At 38.2% G+C, this 22434-nt stretch overlaps 1 protein-coding gene across 8 annotated transcripts in view; it reads right to left on the bottom strand.

Moving 5' to 3' along the window:
• Positions 1-22434, bottom strand: part of KCNIP4 (potassium voltage-gated channel interacting protein 4) — a gene marked incomplete at both ends in the record, with an annotated part of 462294 nt that overhangs the window by 37011 nt on the left and 402849 nt on the right. For 4 of the 8 annotated variants that reach the window (XM_082482845.1, XM_082482844.1, XM_082482843.1 and 1 more), the window contains one exon: positions 15313-15437. In XM_082482845.1, the coding sequence (XP_082338971.1) occupies positions 15313-15437 (125 nt within the window). Of the gene's footprint in view, positions 1-15312; positions 15438-20967; positions 21074-22434 lie in introns of all 8 variants that reach the window. The other 4 variants (XM_082482840.1, XM_082482839.1, XM_082482838.1 and 1 more) reach the window with 2 other exon arrangements.

Here is a 22434-nt window from a genome sequence, read left to right on the forward strand (position 1 = left end):
CATTCCTGGGACACATGTCTGCATGAAAGACACTCAGCCTGAAAGTGTGTCCTAACTTACATTATTTTAGTATTTTTCAGAGTGGTGGTTCTTTGTTTCTTTCAAAGACGTGCAATGGTAAAGGCAGACAGATCAACATTTGGTTAGTGGTAACTATGATGAAAAGCACCGAAGAATTTCAGCTCCTACAGAATCCTGTCAACTCGCAGAAATGGTGAAGAGCACAAAAGTCAATGGGGAGCAAGTTAGAAACTGGAAATCAAACACTGTATGCATCATTTATATTTTATATAGTAATGCATTTATCCTTTAACAAAGGTTTCTACTTTCTCCACTACTGACAACACTTTCTCTCAGGAGAGGGGCCCCAGCACTGCAAACATAAGAACATATGTGCTTACCCACATAAATATTTATAAAACTGAGCCTGATGTTAGCATAAATAGGACTTGATTCACCAGGTACGGTGGTGAAAATCAGAAGCAATTTAGTCAATGATGTGTAAGAAGCTGCTGTGAGTGAGAGATGCGGTCCATAGAAAGAAATGCTTCTTCCATGTTCACACAGTGAGGACAATGTCCATCATCCTGGAGGTGCCCTGGCATTTAATTTCTGCCACAGGCTCTCCTCTCCATGTACCAAAACCTCACTGTCACATCTGTGCTCGCCCAGCCTGCCAGCACACCACAGCACACCACACCACACCACACCACACCACACCACACCACACCACACCACACCACACCACACCACACCACACCACACCACACCACACCACACCAACATCTCCTTTATTCTGTTGCCCAAAGGGCTCCCCAGATCATGGGTCCACAATATGGAGAATATTCTTGGCCACTAGAGCTCTGCTGTTTATGGTGACCATGGAAGGGCCAGAGAGGCCCTTGTGGCAATGCTTTGGGCCTTAAATCTAAATGCCTTTGAGAAGGAGGAGTGAACAGTTCCATAAGACAGGGGAAGAAGTAACATTGCTACTCACAAATGAGATACTCTTTCTATAATTCAGTAAAAGACATGAGAAAAGCATCAGAATGGAATTTGAAGTTTAGTCAGGAATATGAACTGATAACTTTTTTTAGCACAGCAAAAAAATCTAAATAAACTACACAAATATCCTTTAGACTGTTCTGAATCTTTCCCTGTCTCCTATATGGTTACTTGATACATTGCTTTTGGCAGCATATGTAAAATTAGTAGCATTGGTCAAATCATTGCTACGGAATACTGAGATAAACCTAAATAAATGTTGATCAATATTTGCCGACATATTTTTATGAAAACTTGAACAGCATAGAGAAACAAAAAAGCAGCAAAAGACATCTCCTAGTTAAAACAGATAGCAAAAGGAGAAAAAGATAACTAGAGAATCAGACACATCTGAAAAAGAGTTATCTATCATACGGGGTAGGCCTGAGAAAGATTTCATTTCTCATAGTGCTATCATTTCTTATGAAGATTCATTGAGGATGAAATTGCTGGGCATAAAAACTTCTTGCAAAACCTGCTAAGTTTATGGCACATAAAATTTGTCTTTGTTCCATAACTGCAGCTTCAGAGAATGGAATAAGAAAATAAGGCTGTTATAACTTGGGCTCCATTACAGGGGATGGTACTACATCTCTTGTTCAGTGAAGCAGATGCTCTATAACTTGATTTATTTATTTTCAACACTACTGGAAGTGCAGTGGAATTTTTGGAAAATCAGATCCAGTGTGGTTATTTCACCAAGCCTGAGGGATGATATGAGACACAAATCTGGAGAATTATACTACTTACAGATAAGAAGCAGAAAATATAATTGATCCCTGTGCATAAGCTTCTAGACTGTTCATGGACCACTTAGTGTTGAGACAGTTACATTAACAGAGAAGGGATGGGTTTCAATCCTAGGATCCTGATTTGGTCTTCACTGGGAAAAGGAGCAGAAAACTTCCTAGAGTGCCCTGAGATTTCCCAAAAGCTGCTGCTCCCAGGAACTCTGAATGCAGAAGACAATCACCAAATGGAGAAAGGCATCGCATTTGCAGAGCAAAACCTGAAACTTTCAATTTCAGATCCTCTGGTGAACAACTGAGATCTCTGAAGAGGCCAAGTACGCTCCCAGTTGTATGGAGGGAATACCTTGATTGGGATGCATACTCTTCCGTAGCTTATAAATGTAGGAAGAAAGAAAAAATTATTCTGAAGAAAACAGAAAAAGGATCAGATATTCCAGCACAGGATAACAGGGACAGGTACATGCTTATCTACCGGTAAAAAATGTATATATATATATATATATAAAAATTAGACTACATTTTGGTATTGCCTCATGGGAATATCTTCCTCTGGGACCGGACTGGAAGACTTTTAGAGCCAATTGACACTAAATTATAGTTGTCTGATGGACTGAAGGAATGTGCAGTTCTTTTCATCACAGACAGCTAATGTGGTGGTGGGACAAATCAGCTGAAGAAAATCTTAATTGCCATGTTTCTGGGTTACTTGAGAAGGCATTTTATAGTAAAAAAGACATGAAGAGGGTCAAAAAATCTTCATGACATTTTAGCACATTCCATTAAAATCAATAAAGATTTGCAACAGACTTGAAAAGAAATAGAACTTTTAGCCTGGAAGAATAACATTACAAATTCAGGAGCTAAATGTTACAAGTACCCAGAATTGGTGAATCTACAGGGCTAATTAAAAACGGATAAACAAATTTTATATTACTTTCTGGTGTCAAGCTGAATTTAATTTTGCATCTGCTTTCAGATTAAAGTTCTCTGTTGTTTTCTGTTGTGTCACTCCTTTCTAATCTTGCTCTGGAGGAAGATGAAAAACATTGCCTGTTGTAAAACTTTGTTAATAGTAACAAATCACCCATTGTATTGGGTGACATGGAGAAACACTGACAAAGAGCTTTTGCCCTAAAAACCTAGGAAAAAAGGTGAAACTGGACTATCCAGCAGGACAATATGACAGTTATAGGGCCTGGATTTCCTGCCTATTGATCCAAAGCTCAGTAACCTCTATAATAAGTTTCCTGCACACCTAGATCAGCTCAGCAATGACATTTTTAATCACAAGCACAATCATACGTCTCTTGCCCTGGTACCTGTAATTGCTGGTAGGTAGCATGCCAAAGACAAATATTGCTATATCCAGCTACCAGCGGGTTACTTGTAAAAATTATTCTTGACACTTCTTTTTGTGAGGTCACAGGGAAGCTGGTCACAGCATCAGAGATGCATAAATGGAGCAAATAAATCACTGTCAGAAATACCACGGAGAATGCTTCCTATATCAGTGTGTTTTCAGACATGAGGTTACTGTTATTTCCTCTTGACAGATTTGGAGCTTAGTCATGGAGGGAGTACTGTTCTGAGCTCCCCAGTTCAAGAAGGACAGGGAACTGCTGGAGAAAGTCCGTCAAAGGGCTATGAAGATGATTAGGGGATTGGAGCATCTTTCTTATCAGGAAAGGCTGAGGGACTTGGGTCTTTTTCGTCTAGAGAAAAGACGACTGAGGGGGGATCTTATCAATACTTATAAATACTTAAAGGCAGGGTGCCAGCTAGATGGAAACAGTCATTTTTTTCAGTGGTGCCCAGTGATAGGACAAGAGGTAACGGGCACAAACTTGAACATAGGAAGTTCCATCTAAACATGAGGAGGAACTTCTTGACTTTGAGGCTGCCCAGAGAGGTGGTGGAGTCTTGGACTCCGGAGACATTCAAAACCTGCCTGGACGCCGTCCTGCGCAACCTGCTGTAGGTGACCCTTCTCTGTCAGGGGGGTTGAACTAGATGATCTCCAGAGGTCCCTTCCAATCCCTATCATTCTGTGATTCTGTGCAATGGTCTTGCTCAAATACAGTACCAGCAGAACACACATTTCACTCTTAATGCCGAAGAATTCAGTGATCATTTTTCTCTCCTGTAAGGACGAACTTTGCTATCTCCAGCTCCTGGGAAAGTTCAGTTTCCCACAGCCACCAGCCCCCCTACTAGTGTTCCCCGCTTTGTTCCCCGGGCATGTTTGAGGAGGCTTTGATCAAAGGCTGAGAAGCAATCTCTCAGATAGCCAGGGACACTCTAAAAGGTTTTGGCTGTCAGACCAGAGACATTAAATTAGGCAGTTGTCAATGTGGAGCCCGTGCAGGCAGCGAAGCACTGGTATAATGCTCTCCTGCAACCCAGAAGGCTTTTTAGTGTGACAGTTAAGGCTTTTAAAAGTGTGTGGCAGTTAATAAGCCAGCCAGAGAGCTAAAAGGCTAGAGTCTTTAGACTTCTAGTTTCATGCTGTGTTTACTGAATCATGCTGTCCTCTGAGTTATTGGCTCCTCTTTCTCCTCTTATACTCACCATATCTAAGGTCCTTTAAGTATATTTCACAATGGAATTGATTGGGTTGAATAAATTCCCTTACTTGAAAGTTAACATGAGAATCATTCACATAATCGGAGTGAAGAGCAACCGCGGAAATGTCCAGCTGATCTAAAGAATATCGGCTCTGTTAGATACTGGATTTTAGACTTCCACTCAAAGGTAAATGCAGGTTGGGCCAAGACTTGCAATAAAATTCCATGACACTGAAAGGCTTAAACTTCATGCTCTGGCACTTGTGATTTGCTGTTTTATTTGAAGATTTATCGGTGTTTATTTTTAGCACAGATGTTGATCTAAAGAAATTTCAAATCAAAAATGAATTCTGTTGAAATCAAGAAAGCATTTTTCATGGTTTCACTGCTTTCTGACAAAACCTATACATTGCTGATTTTGTTTAAACTGATCAGGAATTTAAACAGGAAAAAATTATAAAGATCCAAAATTACTTGGAAATTCTTGGGATCCAGAAAAGATCCCTGAGTCCAGCACAAATAAGATTTTGTCTGTGAAGTTTTGAAGTAATCAGGACCCAAATGGTCAAACAGCACCATCCAGAAGTATCACCAGATACTTCTCCAGACAGAGAGGAGATCCCTCTCCTCTCATTTTGCAGGCTTGAGACACCCACCTGAAAACATGTGTGTCCACTTTGTGTCTCTGAATTGCAGTGTAACAGGGAGACAACTTAGTAAAGGATTTAATACAAAATTATCATATTTTATACAAAAAACTCTTTAAGAATAATAGTATCAAGAAATCCAAGTAGAAGGATTTTCTGAACACTTTTCTCAAATGATGAATTGGCTCACTAAATCATTTTATGCTAAGATGTGTGTTATAACATCCAGTGTTTATAGCAGTTACAATTAGTATTCATCTTGTAAAGAAAAGGGGACAGGTGTGAGAAAGGAGAATAAGAGGTGCCTGCCTAATACGCTTTTAAATTACAACCTCATCAATGGTGCATTGCACCAAATTTTACTTCTCTAGTGTTAGAGATTTCCCAGACACAAAAATCCAACTATTTCACATAACTCAAGTTTTGTAATGCTTAGTCCAATTGCAGCAAAAAGTAGCTGCAGTGAGCTGTAACCAAAGAAGATATTTTGCTGCTCATATTCCAGTACATAAACATTTATATTCCTCAGATCTCACATGCTGACACACATGAAAGCTCTGTGGTAGAAAACAGCTCGACCAGCAGACGAGCTCCACTGAGCAGCTGGCTGGCGGAGCAGAAGGCATTTACTGTGCATCAAGTGTCAGCCTGGCATGACTGACGGCACACTGAGAGCACGCCAGAGCTCAGGACAGGGTACTGCCAGCTTCATACAGGAGGGACAGGCAAGCACACAGAGCAATACCATTCTACCAAAATGTAACACTGAATTTTTTAGAATAAAGAAGAATTTTAGAGGTATTCGGTGCTCTGCACTGTTATCTATCCCAGGTGCTCAAAATCACACCCTTTTTTATCTGCTTCTTAATTAGCAACTCAGCATCTACATTTTTCAGAGGTAATTCAGAAGTAAGCAATCGCTATTATGAAGACAGTCCTTGGGATGCTAGACGACAGGTTTTCCCTAGTGAACACGACATGAAGTATCTCCATGAACAGCAGTAAGTCATGAGATGAATAGAAGTGTAGGGACCGAGTTCATTATTAACTCTCAAAAAGAAGATTTCAATCTCTGCCAGCAACTGTGAGACTAATTGAAACGAATATCTCCACTGAACACATTAAGGTCTGTAAACTTGTGATGACTGACAACTATACGCTAGGTCTGTCAAACTGTACCTCCAAATTATTTTTACTCTTATAGTCAAAAAGTTTCTTGACTAACTCCTGAAGGAAACATATAATGAATGTAAGCATTCTTTATTGCTCAGTTTGTTAGAAGATTTTCACATAGCCTTGTTTGAAATACAAAAAAGTTCTCTCTAAGCCCATAGTAAATGAATGCTAGTGCTTTTGAAACAACAAAATTCTGTTTGGCAAGGTTTGGGGCTTTTTTAAAGGTTTCTTCAGTCATCTAAAGTTGAGAAAACAATTGAGGCACAACTAGTAAATAATAACTATTTTTAAAAGCAGAGGTTTGAGTTATGTACCTTATACATGTCTCAGAAAGTCTCTAGATGAGTTACAGAAATCTGTCTCTTGACAGCAGACATGGTATTCAGCTTCTAGGTTTACTTGCCAGCATTTTATTATGCAGTTCTCTATTGTTTAGTTTATTAAGGCTGAACAATTCAGAAGAGTCTTCTAACATGGGGAAATGTTAATTTTCAGTTTGAATTATTACTACCTGATTTTCTAGTAAGGTAAGACTTCCTTTATTTTTTTCTACGTTATTGGCATTTCTATGTTACAAATTTAACAGGTTTATATGGATGAGGCACAACCCGTTCAGGTGTCATCACTGCATCTATTTGAAAAGACAAGTTGTTGGTCCTTATTTATATCTACATCCTCTGTGTTCACAGCATTTCGGGTCATACACTGTTTGTGCAGAAGGGTCAGAACCTCTCTAAAAATTTTCAGCTCAAGGGACATGTTTCCTGCACTGTTACCCAGTAGAGCAACCCATCCCTTGTTTGATATTCAGAGTCACAGAAGGACATGGGTCAAATGTTTTAGTGTTGTTTCGCGTTAGCCAGGAGAGCTAGGTGGGAACCTTTAACTGACCTATATTTTTCTTCCAGGCTCTCTTCTTCTCTGTTTGGTCAGAAAGCAAATCTGCATCTGGAAAGATCCTGCTCTTGCTAGGATTACATGCTGTGTAACCCAAGGACTTGTACAGACAGCCATCAAATCTTGAGGGAAAAGCAACTGCACTGACTGCTGGTGAAATGAAATTTTCCTTGCTGTCCTAGGGCCCCGGGGGGGAGGGTGAAAAGCATATTTAAGTTCTGAGCCACCCCATCTGCAAGAACAAGCTTTGGAGGACCAGTGTGTGCTTGCACTAGTGCCTGTGTCTGTCATGCTCACTTTTGTTTTTTTCTCTCTCTTCTGGCCTGTATTAATCTTGAATCTGCATTTATTCATTGTAATAAAACCACATGGATTCAGTGTAGAACCGAATGGGATCACAACGAACTGAAGATGTCCTATTAACTCTGTGAGATGGGGCAAACTGATGATTCAGATATAGCTGATCCAAGCTAAATGTTATTTCTTGTAGAATAAAACCTTCTGTTTCATAATACACGGTGTTCCAGAGATATAAACTAAGAGGATTACGTTGTCTTCGTCCCTTGTCATGCTTTAGAACATATGGAAAAGGTTAAGTAAGGAAGCAAGGAAAACGGAATGGACTTTCAAAATTTCTGCTTGGATCATCACAGAGGTATTCAAACTCTTTGCATCACCCATTCTTTCAATCTCTTTTCTAAACAAAAGACTATGTCCCTGGTCAGCTTTTAATGTCTGACAAATATAATGCAAGGGGACACAATTTCCGTTTGTACTAAATAAATTTTAAGTAAGACACTGTATTTGAAGACAGAAGTGAAGGACAGAACTGTACATCTCTGTTGGTCATAAATCAGAGGCTGTGCAAACAGAATAGCTGTAAAAGCAATCCACGTGTAGGACACTGATACACGTTTCTCATACTTCCTTTCTTAACAAGTAATTTCTCACTACAATGAGCAAAACAAATGCATTTAGTGTTCCTAGAACATCATGCATACAAACGTATAAGAAAAGTTAAACCAGTCTAAAAACTTTAATTCAGTACCCTCAAAGTTACATTGAGATGCTTCAGTTTTTGCCCAAGTTAGTGCATATACTGCAAAATGCACGGTATCTATACCTAACCTTCACCTTCAACATTAAACAAAAATTTGCGGGAGGAGAAAAATTATTTACACAGTGAAAATTATTTTTATTCAGTGCACCAACTCAATTTTACTCTTTGAAGTCCCAATTACTTTTATCAAATTTATAATTTTTCTTTCACTTTTTAAAACTCTCATTACATGTGAAAATGCTGTAAATCCCAAGCTGATAAACAAATGTGGATAAAGCTACCTCGTTCTTTCAGGCATCTATTCTGAGCAAATCAGTGTAGCTCATGAAGGCGCCCAATATTTAGACCAAAAGACTTGGATAGGGACAGAAATTCAAATCAATATAGATAAGTGGCTTCCTTGTCATCCTGAAGGCTTTCTTAATTGCAGTTCAGAGGCTCTATCTCTGAATAAACTGATTGTAATGAGAGCTGGTGCTAAACTTAAGTTTTATAGACCATGCCCCTGGGCCTAGCACAGATAATTTGAGAGAGATTTAAGTACATAATATGAGCACGTATCATATGAGGTTTAGAACTGGTGTTTGAAGATCAGCACCAAAACTCTGAATTTGACTTCCTTGTCAGCTAATGCTAATGATGGCATAAGATTCTGTGTCTCAGTGAAATTTTAATGTCAGAGTGCCAACATTACCTAGTTGCAAAGCCACATCAAAAAACAACCTGAATTTTCACAGTAGGTATTTATGCAGCTTTCATTTATTTCTGGATACTTTTCAGCTAAGAATGTGGAAATTCACACTGTAATCGTATTGAGGTTTTGAGGGGACTGGGATGCTGTACACAGCACAGAAACAGCATTTATTTTAAAAACATTAGCTAATCTTGTTTATTAAATTATTTGTCTAATCTGAACGTGGGCAGTTCAGATCACAAACTGATGGAACTGTTCACTGGAAGAGAACTCTGGAGGTTGTCTAGTCACTCAAAAAATCAAAAATATCCTATGAGTATTCTTACAGTTGGGTATGGAGATATACCTCAAACAGATAAACCCACATGACATGAGCCGTGTGTTCTTATTTCCACCTCATTAGATTGGAAATATACTTAATTACATAAAACAAGCATTTTCTCCTTCTGTAAGAGACTATCAGAGGAACAAACAAGAGGAAGGATTTTTCCAGAAAAGGACAATGAGAATGGTTGTATTTTATCATGCAAAACTCGAATTCTCTAGACAGTCAATAAATGAGCCTTATAACCTATAAAACGAGCTTTCATTAAACTTTGAGAGACTCACAAATGTAACATACAGTAATACAATGCTTCCATCAAACCATAATTGAAACGGAAAAATCTTTGAATAAATTAGCATATTTTGAGTTATTCACAAACGTATTCTTACATGGATGGGTAGTGTGATGGGGGAACCTATCTTTGAGCTGCAACATTATCAGAGTTATTATCAAACCGTCATTGTTTGTCTCATTTGCTAACAGCAACAGGGAAGAAAGGTACCTTAGAAATGTTGTTTTCCCAATAAATGTCACAAGTATGGAGCTGCCTATTTAAGCTACAGTTTGTATCCAGGGAGGATTTTTATGCATGCGTGACTTCAATTTACACTTTCTCTGGTATACAGCTGGGTAAGATCAATGTTCATCAAAAATCCTTTCACTTTTCTGGGAAAGTCTAGTAGTTTCCCAACACAGAGTGCGACAGAATTTTTTTATGAGAATAATCAACCAAAATTAAAAGATCATTAACATTTAGGTTTAGCACAGGAGCATCTTTTGTGCAGCAAAAGCATTATCTAAGTATTTTTAAAATGGAAATGTGCCATAGCTCAGGGACATTTTTAAAACTGTGAGAGACCTATCAATGGACAAAAGAGAAAGACAGACCACATGTTGAGTGCACGCTTGATAGTCTGTGCAATTTATTGTGAAGTACCACTTGTACTAGGCCTGCCACAGAGCCATTGGTTTGAAAGGTTAATGACTGCGGCAATCACAATTTCAATTTACAAGAAATGGGATGACAGGAAGCCAAATACAAAATGGAGAGGTCCCACTGTGATGGCAGCTGAGCAACAATTCATCAACAAGAGTGCAGGAACACTGTAAAACCAGAGTGCTGGGGACAACCTTTTGAGCCTGGGGAGGGCTTAGGACTTCCGTTAAACTCATTTTTCAAAGATAGCATAGAAGCATTAAAAAGGCTAAATTACTGAATATAGGCATAAGTTCTCCCTTGGTGCTTTTACTTGTAATAGTTGTTAGGTCATTTGAAGGTGATTATGCCACCTCTTCATGTTTGATTTATTGTATCTCCTCTTGTATTTTAAATGTTGACCTTGACTACTACCAAAACAGCCACTGTCAAGGTAGGCATTTCAGTACTTTGGGGGCCTTTCCTGCAGTTATCCTGTACTTCTTGGTTCCTAGAGCATCAGCTATACCACAGCGTGATCTGAGACTCTCCTGAAGCTTTCAGATATGTACATACACACAGAGATGTTACCTGAGACCCTATGCTCCTTCTGCTTGAATTACTTTTTGCTGGATTTGGTGTGTAACTCACCTACACTGGAAAAACAAATTGATGAAAATATCTTTAAAGGTTTACCTTTTTATTTTTGTATAATTAAAAGCCACAAAAATAAATTAAACTTTGTAATCACCAATACTACAGAAGTACTTGCTGCTTTCTCATCTGAAGTCAGTCAGAACTATGTGTAAGTCATTTGAAGTCACAAATAATAAATAACAGGACGTAAACTGTGAGAAGTTCTGGTCATCCTTGTCTCAGAACAGACATTCTAGAACTAGACAGACTGCAGGGAAATCAGCCAGCTGCAGAGAGGTTATATAGTAAAAACATTTTTGGTTAGGAAAAGAAGGGACTAAGTAGGATATGTGTTAGTGGTGTGTAAAACAGTGAATGTCTTGGAGAAGTAATGGTAATGGTTACTCATTTTCTCATAGCAGAAATACTATAGATATATCATATAAAACAAAATGCAGCAAGTTTGACACAGAAATGAATTGGTTTTCACAGAAGGCATAATTAGGTACGGAGCTAATTTCCCACTGTATGCTGTAGATGTCAAAATACCCTGGTAGGTTCAAAAACTAATTATCACAGTTTACAGAAGAAACTTTGGTTAAAGTATATAAAATACAAAGATGCAGCTATAACTTTCAGCACAGGAAGTATTTCAGTAGCAGAGTGCAACATGACAGAACAGGATGTTAGGGAAATTATCACTTTAACTTTATTCTTATATTCTTTCCCTCATCTGGTCACTCTTGAAAATGGGATGCTGAGGTAAAAGACCGAGTACTGCTTTTCTTCTGCTTCATCAATTGTTTTTTCTTTATCGCGCCTGGGACTTATTTCTTCCTGTCATGCTTGCATAAAGACAGAGGGAAAAATGTGCCTAATAGAAGGGCTGTTGAAAATATATAGAAAAAAATTCCGCCTTGCTTATTCATTACTTTCTGACACACCTTAAGCATTATTATAATACAAAGATACACAAGTTCTTCAGAAAGAAATGTCAGTTTTGAACTTATATATTTAGCATCACCATAGTAAGTAAGGAGTTTTATCCTTTTGAAAGCTTAAAGTTTTGTGTTCATTAAGGTTATTAATATTTGCGCTACTACAAATACTTCATCATCTGGTAGTATTACAGTTTAACTATTGAAAATATGCCTTTTTTAGGCTTTATATAAGAATAGAGTTGCTGTCTGTTCTTTCTGTAAACTGATAGGCGATCTGTGGATTTCTTTGCCAGCGACATGGACAGTGGGGTCAAGTGCACCCTCAGCAAGTTTGCCGATGATACCAAGCTGTTTGGGGAGGTAGACACGCTGGAGGGGAGGGATGCCATCCAGAGGGACCTGGATAGGCTGCGAGGTGGGCCCAAGCCAACCTCATGCAGTTCAACAAGGCCAAGTGCAAGGTCTTGCATCTGGGTCGGGGCAATCCCAAGCACAAATACAGGCTCAGCGGGGAATGGCTGGAGAGCAGCCCTGAGGAGAAGGACGTGGGGGTGCTGACTGACGAGAAGCTCAACATGAGCCAGCAGTGTGCGATCACAGCCCAGAAGGCCAACCGTACCCTGGGCTGCATCAAAAGAAGTGTGGCCAGCAGGTCAAAGGAGGTGATTCTGCCCCTCTACTCCACTCTCATGAGACCCCACCTGGACTACTGCATCCAGCTCTGGAGTCCCCAACAGAAGAAGGACATGGACCTGCTGGAGCGTGTCCAGAGGAGAGACACAAGGATGATCCGAGGGCTGGAGCACCTCTCCTATGAGGAGAGGCTGAAAGAGATGGGGCTGTTCAGCCTGGAGAAGAGAAGGCTCCAGGGAGATCTTATTGCGGCCTTCCAGTACCTATAGGGGGCCTACAGGAGAGCTGGGGAAGGACTTTTCACTAGGGCATGTAGTGATAGGATGAGGGGGAATGGCTTTAAACTGGAAGAGGGCAGGTTCAGATTGAACATTAGGAAGAAGGTTTTTTACTTTGAGGGTGGTAAGGCACTGGAACAGTTTGCCCAGTGAAGTTGTTGAGGCCCCATCCCTGGAGGTGTTCAAGGCCAGGCTGGATGTGGCCTTCGACAACTTGGTCTGGTGGGAGGTATCCCTGCCTATGGCAGGGGGGTTGGAACTCGATGATCTTCAAGGTGCTTTCCAACCTAAACCATTCTATGATTCTATAATTCTATGAAAATGCTGCCTGAAACCAACACTGACTCCTAAACTAGCAAGCAGTAACTAGTTTAACTGATATGGTTGAACTAGCTTAATTACTGCATGTTGATTCCAAATATCAAGTGATCACATAACAATAGTTATTCTGTAGTTCATTGGTGATACAAATGCAGCAAAATTCCATCTATAGGACATCATTCTGTTGAATTAACTGGAGCAGACACGGTGACTATGCCAGCTGATACTAGCTACATTGCCTTTAGGACAACAGTTTGCACTACAGCTCTTCTGAGCTCCTGCCAGTGCACAGTACAAGGCTGATGCTACTGTGTTGTGGGACACTCTAAATTTAGTCTAACAGGAGCGTAATGTCAGCAGAGATAATGCAACTTAAATTCATGCCTTAACATATCTTGCTTTATACAGTTAAATTGTTGAAGAGATAGTAAGACAGGCAAGCGCAGACCATGGGAGGCACTTTAATGTCATCCTGTATCAGTACCCACCAAAGCCACTCAAACAGTATTTGGTCAAAGCTAGACATGTGACAGGAAAGATGAACTAATGCACATAGGCAAGCTGCTCAGAGAGCTGTAGAGCATTTTACAGTAGAAACTGATAAATAAAGAAACAACAAAAAAAATGCCAACCCGACTGAAATTTTTGAAACCCTTCATTTCTGAAGTAGAATGCTTGGGCTAAAGACTACTGCTTTATACTGATTTATTTTTATAACAGTCACCAGCCCTAGGCATGCTTTACAGCGTTTTTGAAAGTAATTGATAATTTTGCAATTATATTAAAGACAAAAAACCCTGAAGTTCATGCTCATTAGCTCTAGTCAAAGATATTTATACACACATGTCTTGAATTATCATGTATTGATAAGGAAATGAAACACCTGAATAAAGATTTATTACCATGTATCAGCACTGACATTCCTTTGATGTAAGTAGAATTTGCATCTTAGAACACAAAAGCATATGAAGAGCTGGAATTCATCTTTTCAAAAAATGGTAAACCAATAATCAGTTAAAAGACCTCCTTATAACCTATTTTCTTTTTCCATACCTCACTTTATGAAGAATTATCAAGGTCCTTAATCTCTGAGACTCTAAAAAGAATTATTCTTAGAGAAACAGACAGAAGGCTTATTTTATCCACTAGAGTTTGTACCTTTTTGCCTTAGATAATTCGGGACATTAGTTCATGATTTGCAATACTTAGGGAATACTGTCATTAGCAGGGGAATGTTCTCTGGTACCCTGAGGAAATGAGAAGCTTTTAAGAGCAATCACAGTTAATCACTAACGTGCCAACATTATATACCTTCTGGAACTGAGGATGATATATAGACAGGACACATTAAGTGACTGTATTTTACTTGCATTATAGGCTTTCAATAAAAATATAGTTTTAAAACATCTGTTTGCCTGGCTGGCTTTTATGACAAAATACATGATATCTAAGAATTCTGTAAGACGTAAGACGTCTTTTTGTACAAGCTATTGAAAATATTGTCTCTGATTCCATAGTTGAGTTTCACTGTGCTTTTAGCTTTATTATACTTTGTTACACAATTTCACTTGAGTGGTAAATGCCAAGGGCAAGAAGGCGGGTCTTTTGTAACGGTGAAAGAAAAACTAAATAAAAGGTGATAAATGTAATTAAATTTGTTTTTACCTCCAGTTCAGCAGGAGACTTAGCACCTGCATGGTTGCAGTACTCACAATGTGTACATAGATTAACATTACTCATGATTTGCAAGCAATTGCTATTATTCAAGTTCTTTTAATATCAAGTATTTTCTATCCAACGTTAATGGCATATAATACCAAGGACACACTGGAAAAGGAGGTGGACTGCACTCATGCACTGGGGTCCTCAGTGGGGATCCAACTAAAAACATTGGACCTGCCAATAGAGCACATATATCAGTAAAAAAAAAAAAAAAAGTCACAAATCATGACTCCCAGTAAAGGGATCTGACAAGTTTATATACTTGGGGAGCTAGGAAGGACTGAAGAAGTCACCTACTGCTGTCCACCTAATGAAAAATTCCTCTAGTGCAATTTGTGCCACTTACTTCTTGTGCTAGCTATTCTGAACACAAAAATCACAATCTTTCTTCTCACAGACCAAATTCTTCAGGACTTATGTCCTCTCCCATTATTTCATTTTTAGACAACTCCAACACAATTTTCAATCTGTATTTGAACGAAGACCTACTGTACTAAGTTATAATTATTCTCTTCTGGACGCTTTCTAATTTGTCTGCATCTTTTGGTCATTCAACAGATGAATTGTTGCAGAGTGTTTGTTTCCTCACCTGACCAGACATGCAGGATTTAGCTACTGAATCCCATGAGCCAGTCATTCTTATACCGTGGAGATTGCAGTGTCCTATCCTGTAAATGCATGGTAAATTTAAAAAGGAATTGCTTACGTTCTTGAAACCTCTATATAGGATCTGAAGTTCCTTCTTTGTGAATTTACTCTGTGCTTCCAGCAATTCAAGAGCCTCAGGTCTGTGTCGCACTGTGGCCATTTCCATTTCATCTTCTACAGTGTCTGCAGAATACAAGAGACAGAGAAGTAAAGCTCAACAAGAAATAGAGGATGTCGAAATATATAACCCTTGCAGAAAAAAAGAAAGTTAAATGACATTCTTTTAAAGAACAGCTTCTGCAGCTTTAAAGACAAATGGCACGTTCATTTTGAACTCACAGGGAAAGGGTGTCTGTCTGCTTCAGTGGCTGCACAGAACATGGAAGAGCAGTGATGATCCAGCAGTCTGGATATTATCACATCGGTACAAATAGCAATACACTAGAAAGCCAACAATCTGCAAGGGCATGCATGACACATTCAGAAAGACTTTTCTTTTTCTACGACTCTCTGAGCAAAGACAATAATTTTGTACAACTTCAGTGACTCCAGAATACTGGAAATTTTCCCTGGTTAGTTACTGGATGCGCATTCACTGTATCAGACTGGGATTCTTAGTGTTCTCCTTTTACCGTGAAGTTGTGCTTTGGAAAGTGTGAGATCGATGTTGCATATTCAAAGTACACCTTACTTTGAGTAACATATAACAGTTCCTTCAGGGCAACATGATTATTCACGGTGAGCGGCCTAAGTGGGGAACATGAGTATTTTAGTGACCTCATAATTAGGTGAGTAAGAATGTGGGTGTACACATTCAAGGCTTACAGCTGAGTCCAGCCCTAAAGGAATGCAATATAGCAATGCATTTTTTTCCAGGTAGAGTTTTAAATGTGAAAGTTCAATAAAATATCTAAAGAAACTTACAGTTTGTATTTTTTATATGGGGTGGCAGCCATATATCTGAAAAAAATATGAATGTGTGCATCTGGTTTTAAGTATTACCAGCATTAAACATAGCTTATGTAGTACTCCAGACTAATTTAATCAAACCACTGCCTTATTCTGGCTTAAGATTTATACCAGCTATAGAAATGTAACTTGAGAGAAAACAAACATGCATAAATGTTACTTCTATAATGCTGAAGATATATATTTTATTTCATCAGTGTGGGATCTGCATTCTTAAAATAAAATTTTATTAGGTTCAATTTTCATAAGAACACCATATTAGACCACTCCATTAAAACTGTATCATGCTTACATCTTCACATATTTTTGTTCTGCTGCAATGCAGTAATAATAACTTTCAGCTGCTTGGGAGAAATCTGGCATCAGGAGATATAGTTCAGCTGAACAAAAAATTAACAACCTTTAAATAGATATAATGAAAATTTATAAACTATTTGAATAAATCTTGACAAAATTGTAGGATCTTGTCTTTTCTCCTGTCAAAGAGATGTTGCTGTTGGCACTCATCTTAGAAGATGATTTCAGTGTTACCCATAGTCTTATCTCAGAATGTCCATTGCGTGCTGGCTTGCGGACGAGCTATAAAGTATTTCTCTTTCACTTTTTTTCATAGGTTATCAGAGATGACTCATAGACCACTACCTTCGTGGTGAAAACTTCCAATCTACATGCTATTGACAAAAAAAACTAACTGACACAACTTTACACTAACATTATGATGTTGTTTGATAATAGTTTGAAAGGGGCAGTATCTGAACTCACAGGATTATAAGAACCTTTCAGTTCTCTTCTTAAAAAGACTGTTTCTGACATGCTGAGGGCTAGTCTTGAAATAGGAATAAAGCTGGTCCAGGTTTAAGAAGCTGTCTTCCTAATCTAGGGAAGGTGTGGCAAACTTCTTGAGTCCCACTATAATTCTGCATAAGAACATCCAGGGTTTATTTTGCAAGGTTTTTAAAGCCTTTCCATCATGTTTTAAGAGATTTATCTTTTATATTCTTTATATAGTTGCTAAAGTCCCTATAACAATGTCATGCTGTAGATATGCAGCTGAATGTTTTTTTGTCAACTGCAAGTCAACGCTAGGTGCTTATCCTAAATTGACAAAAGAGTCACCTGAGAATAGATATTATTGAAAAGTCACTTGTGTTTTATATGCCAGGAGTTATATGGGATTTAAATGGGCTATTGTTTAGACAGAAAGGGACTTAACTGGAAATGAGCTCTCTAAGCATCCATTTGTGAAACAACTGGCTACCTGGAGAGACATGTACAAGCTGTTCTAGAAGCTAAATGAATACACATAATGAATGTGAGGATAGAGATAAAGGCCAGACAATGTGATGCTGGGCACAATGTTTGGCATAGCCTTAGTAATAAACATTTTTCTTGTGTTTTAATGATTCCGTGAGAGTACAGAAGACTGCAGCGTGGTCTTGTCTTTCATTTAATGAAAAGTTTCAGTGTAACAGTCTCCTCACACTCTTTTTCTGTAGTTTCTTATAGATATAAATAATCCAAAAACAGATTCCCATAAACTTCCTTACAATGTGCCAACTATGCTGATTAAAATACTATAGCAGTCATGAGTCATTTGCAGGTTTTTAATTTTTTTCTTCACACCTATGGTTACCATTATCCAGGCTGGAAAAAAAAATCTATACTTTTAAAAATGTGTGAAAATATATCTATTTCTAAACATTAATGATTTCTGTGGCATAAATGAAAAATTAATTATTTCAGTTCTCTAGTTTCTTCAGCCTAAGAAAGTTAAGGGTTCTTTTTTTTTTTTTTTCCATAAAAAGCTAACACGTCACTGAAAAACAGAAACATGTTCATATTCACTCATTAGTATATTATACAAAACATTCTTACTGATTTCATTAATGAGTAGTTTTCTTCCAGCTAAATAGTAGAGACAGGTTTTAATGTATTTCCCGCAGGAGTTATGCTTCGAAACTTTCATTGTTCATTAAAGAACAAAATGGTAAAAGCAGTGCAAAAAGCAGACATACTCTTTAAATAATGGCAGTTGGAGAAGCATGTCCAAAGTTAGGGCTCAGTTCATATCTGTAAAAACTGCGCACACGCATTTGCCTGCACAAACCCCAAATTATATCTCCCCTATCTATTTAATAACTGCATGCACAAATGCTTTTATTTTCCCAAACCATTCCTGAGTCTAGTCCTATCTCTAGCACATCATTTAAAAATTTAGTTAAGGAAGAATGGATTTAGGTTTAGGTTTACTGGCCTAAAGCACACAGATTAAAAAAAGCATTCTTTGACATGATTTTTTGAATGGGAATGCTGAAATAAGATTTTATTTATTCAGGTAACCTTTCTCTGCACATATAAGTTAAGGGCAGAAGTGCAAATTCAGGCTATGTATACTTCAACAATTTACCTATTTTAAAAATATTCCCCTTAAAATTTCTAAGGGATTCACATTATGTGGTTGCTATTGTAGGTAGCGCTTGCTTTGTTCCTAGTACATTACAATGTTGCTTCTTTCATGCTATCAGAAATCAAATAGCCCATTATGTCAAAATGCAATAATAACAATGGGTGTCTACAATGATACTCTTATTTAGTATAATATTTTCATTTAATATAACATTGTCACTTAATATAGCATTTCATTATTGATGAGAGTACAGAGAAAAACGCTGAATGCTTCTTTATTTACTACTTGACTCTCAAATATGAAATATTTAATGCAAGTTTTATTTTGACTTCTCTTCTGGTTTACAAAACACTTTCAGCAAGAAAATACTACTTTTGCACTTTCAAGGTTAAGAAGACCAACTCTAAATATTTTTTGTTACCTGTGCAGAAAAAAAATCTCGCATAGAAGTGTGCAAGGAATAAGGATGTGTTGCTCTCCAACCAACTTCAAACAGATCAAACCTTCTATTCCATTTCCTTTTTCTATTCTCTGCCCCATCATTGGAAGTGTGCAAGGTCAGGTTAGATGGGGCTTTGAGCAATCCGATCTAGTGAAAGATGTTCCTGCTCATGGCGGGGCGGGGGGATGGACTAGATGATCTTTAAAGGTCCCTGTCAACCCAAACCATTCTGTGATTCCATGATTCTGTGATTCCTTTTATAGTCTAAGGCTGTATTACTCAGGCTACATAGCTGAAAGCAACTTCTACATAACGAATACTAGCAGGTGTCATGGCAGTAATTGACCTTTTTAAGCTACCCTATTTTCATGTAAAACACATCAGCTGAAGCCACCATGAAAAAGTTACTGTGCATCTTCATCTTTTGTGCTTTTCATCTTTGAGATCTCAAACAGAAAGGAAAGCAAGCACCAGTCTTCTCCATAAAGGACCATATGAAAAACAGTGAAGTGAGGTAGCAAAAAGAAGGCCTAGATCCACACCATTGAAGTCCAGACACTTAATTGGGGCCTGTGTTTGTAGCCAAGTTGCCTCAGGTTGCCCCGTAATCACTGGACACAAGGAAGTGCTCTTGGAAATATTTTTTTACCTTTGATTGATTGATGTGCTTTATCAGAAGAGTATACAGGAAGCATGGGGACCACTCAGCTTGTAATTTTCGGTGTTCAGATTAGTGCCTAGAATTAAACCAAATTAATCTAGCCCGGATTGGGTCCACAGGGATATTTTAAATTCAGCTACAGTAGCCAATTTATATAGGAAGACATTGGTGTTATTACTAGAATTTATTTCTATCTAAGTATATATATACATATGTATGTAGGTATCTACGTATGGATTTCTCTCTCTCCCTCCCTTCCCCCCCCTATTTTTATCTGTTAGCTACCCTGGAGAGATTATATTTCCTTACAGCATATCAAGACATTAAAGGTGGTGTCAGTGTGCTTTTCCTTTATCTCTACATTCACATACTTTGTTTTCAATTTCATTTTTGTTTTCCTTTCAGACACATCTCCGGGGTGACCTTATTGCAGCCTTTCAGTACTTAAAGGGGGCTTACAAGAAAGATGGGGACAAACATTTTAGCGGGGCCCGTTGTGATAGGACAAGGGGTAATGGTTTTAAATTAAAAGAGGGTAGGTTCAGACTAGATTGAAGGAAGAAATTTTTTATGCTGAGGGTGGTGAACCAGTGGCACAGGTTGCCCTGAGAGGTGGTCGGTGCCCCATCCCTGGAAACATTCAAGGTCAGGTTGGACGGGGCTCTGCGCAACCTGATCTAGTTGAAGATGGCCCTGCTTGTTGCAAGGGGGTTGGACTACACGGCCTTCAAAGGTGCCTTCCAACCCAAACTATTCTATGATCCTATGATTCTATACTTTAGATCTTGTTCCCTAAATAGTTTGGTGTCACATAGTCAAAACCTGCAGAGCCAAGTCTTTCCTCCCAGACCACTACTGCTGCTACTGTGCTGTGTATTGGATAGCAAGCACACGCAGACACGTGCCCACATGTACACATAAAGATACCGCTTTTCAAATGCATTGAGAGCAGTTACTTAATTTAACCAGTGAATCATTTCTCAGCTAGCTTGCAGAGCATAAGTGCCAACCCAGCAGCTCCTACATGGCAGACCCTGGCACTGGTATCTTGCCACCCTGCTCTTCACAGACAAATCTGTTACCAACCCACAAATCTGTTCATCACTTGATTTTAAACCTCAATAGAGCATACGATTACTTCAGTAGATACTTTGTGTTTCAAATGAGCAGTTAATGAAAGTATAACTTTTGATGCATGCAAACCTAAAAAAAAAAATCAAATTAAATATAAAACTTGCTTTGAGTAACAGGAGATGTCGTTTTGGCAGCCGAGCAGGGCAAGAGCTTCATAAGTCGCTCTTTAATGCTGCGTTTGGTACTGTTCTGAGCGTAGAGGAAACCTAAAAAATATATTATCAGGACTGTTAACATAGGCTTGAGAACAATTTCTGTACATGCTGCAGAGTTCATCATTTTAGCAGAATCCTGGTGGGAAAAGGCCAAACAGGTGGCAGCCATCCTGAATGGCAAAGGGCAACCAGAATTTTTGAAGAGGACAACAAAATTGTTTTGTCTTTGTACCTTTCAAATAAAGGGGATTTTTTTTGTATGTGTGTATCTCTTAAAAAGTTCTTATAACCCACTTTAAAACATCTAACAGAGAGGTATCAGATTATGTATTTGAAACAACACAAGGTAAGTGTGTTTGTAAAAATTTTAATGCTAAAATATTTTAAAGACTTTTAAGTCTTTTGATTTTGAAGTTTAATATGGAAAACAAAACCAAAACGAAATAAAATCTCAGAGATCCCTTTTGTTGTCCTTTCTGGCAGTCTTCCAGTCCCACGGCTGAGTTTTCCCATGTAATTCATTCAGCAATAACCAACCTGGTACTTTTGCCTTTTCTGAATATTAAAGTTTCAAACATGACGTGTAGTAGGCCTCCCTTTTCTTTAATATTTGACATTTTACATATATATAAAAATAACTATTATTTATATTTTAATGTTTAATTGCTGACAAGGCTGAAGAGTTAATGTTCTTGTGCCATAAAGCAGGTGAACAGCATTACCCTTATTTACTGTGAAGGAAAGTGTCAGAGTAACTGCCTGTGAGGTCTAACTAAGCATTTTATACAGAACAGAAGGAGAAAGTGCTTAAGGATATCAAACTTTCTAAATGAAAGAAAAAATATTTCTCCGTTTGTATACAAGTAAAACATCGAAGGAAATGAAATTAAAGAAATGGGGAAAACCAGGAAAGACTCAACCACAGCCTTAAAAAATCAACCAACTATTACCAGGCAAATTCTGCCTCTGAGAACAGCAGCTCTGGTGCTGAAACAATCCAGTTTCAGCACAAGGTTGCATGGGCCTAAGTGACCATCTCTGGAAACGTCAAAACTTTTTAATACAAATAATAAGAATTAGGACACTTATTATCTGTAGCACTTAACCATCAGCTCAACTCAGAAACACTATGCAGATAAATGCATAAAATAAAAGACAATCTGTGATCTGATGGGTATCTCAAGCTCCACACTTTTAGTTTGAGTACAAAACCAGCCTTTAAACAGGTACCTTGCGATCTCAGCTGGCAGTGGCTGCAGTATCACACTATGCCTGTACTGTAGATATCTGGACACAAAGGAAATTTATTTACCTTAAAGATTTTTTTCTATATTAGGAATTCTTCTAGCATAGACATGATCTAGAAATATCTAATTCTAGGTTGCTAATTTGAGTGAAGGCTTACAAAGATT

The sequence above is a fragment of the Vanellus vanellus genome (assembly GCF_965231255.1).
Source record: "Vanellus vanellus genome assembly, chromosome: 4".
Lineage (NCBI taxonomy): Eukaryota > Metazoa > Chordata > Aves > Charadriiformes > Charadriidae > Vanellus > Vanellus vanellus.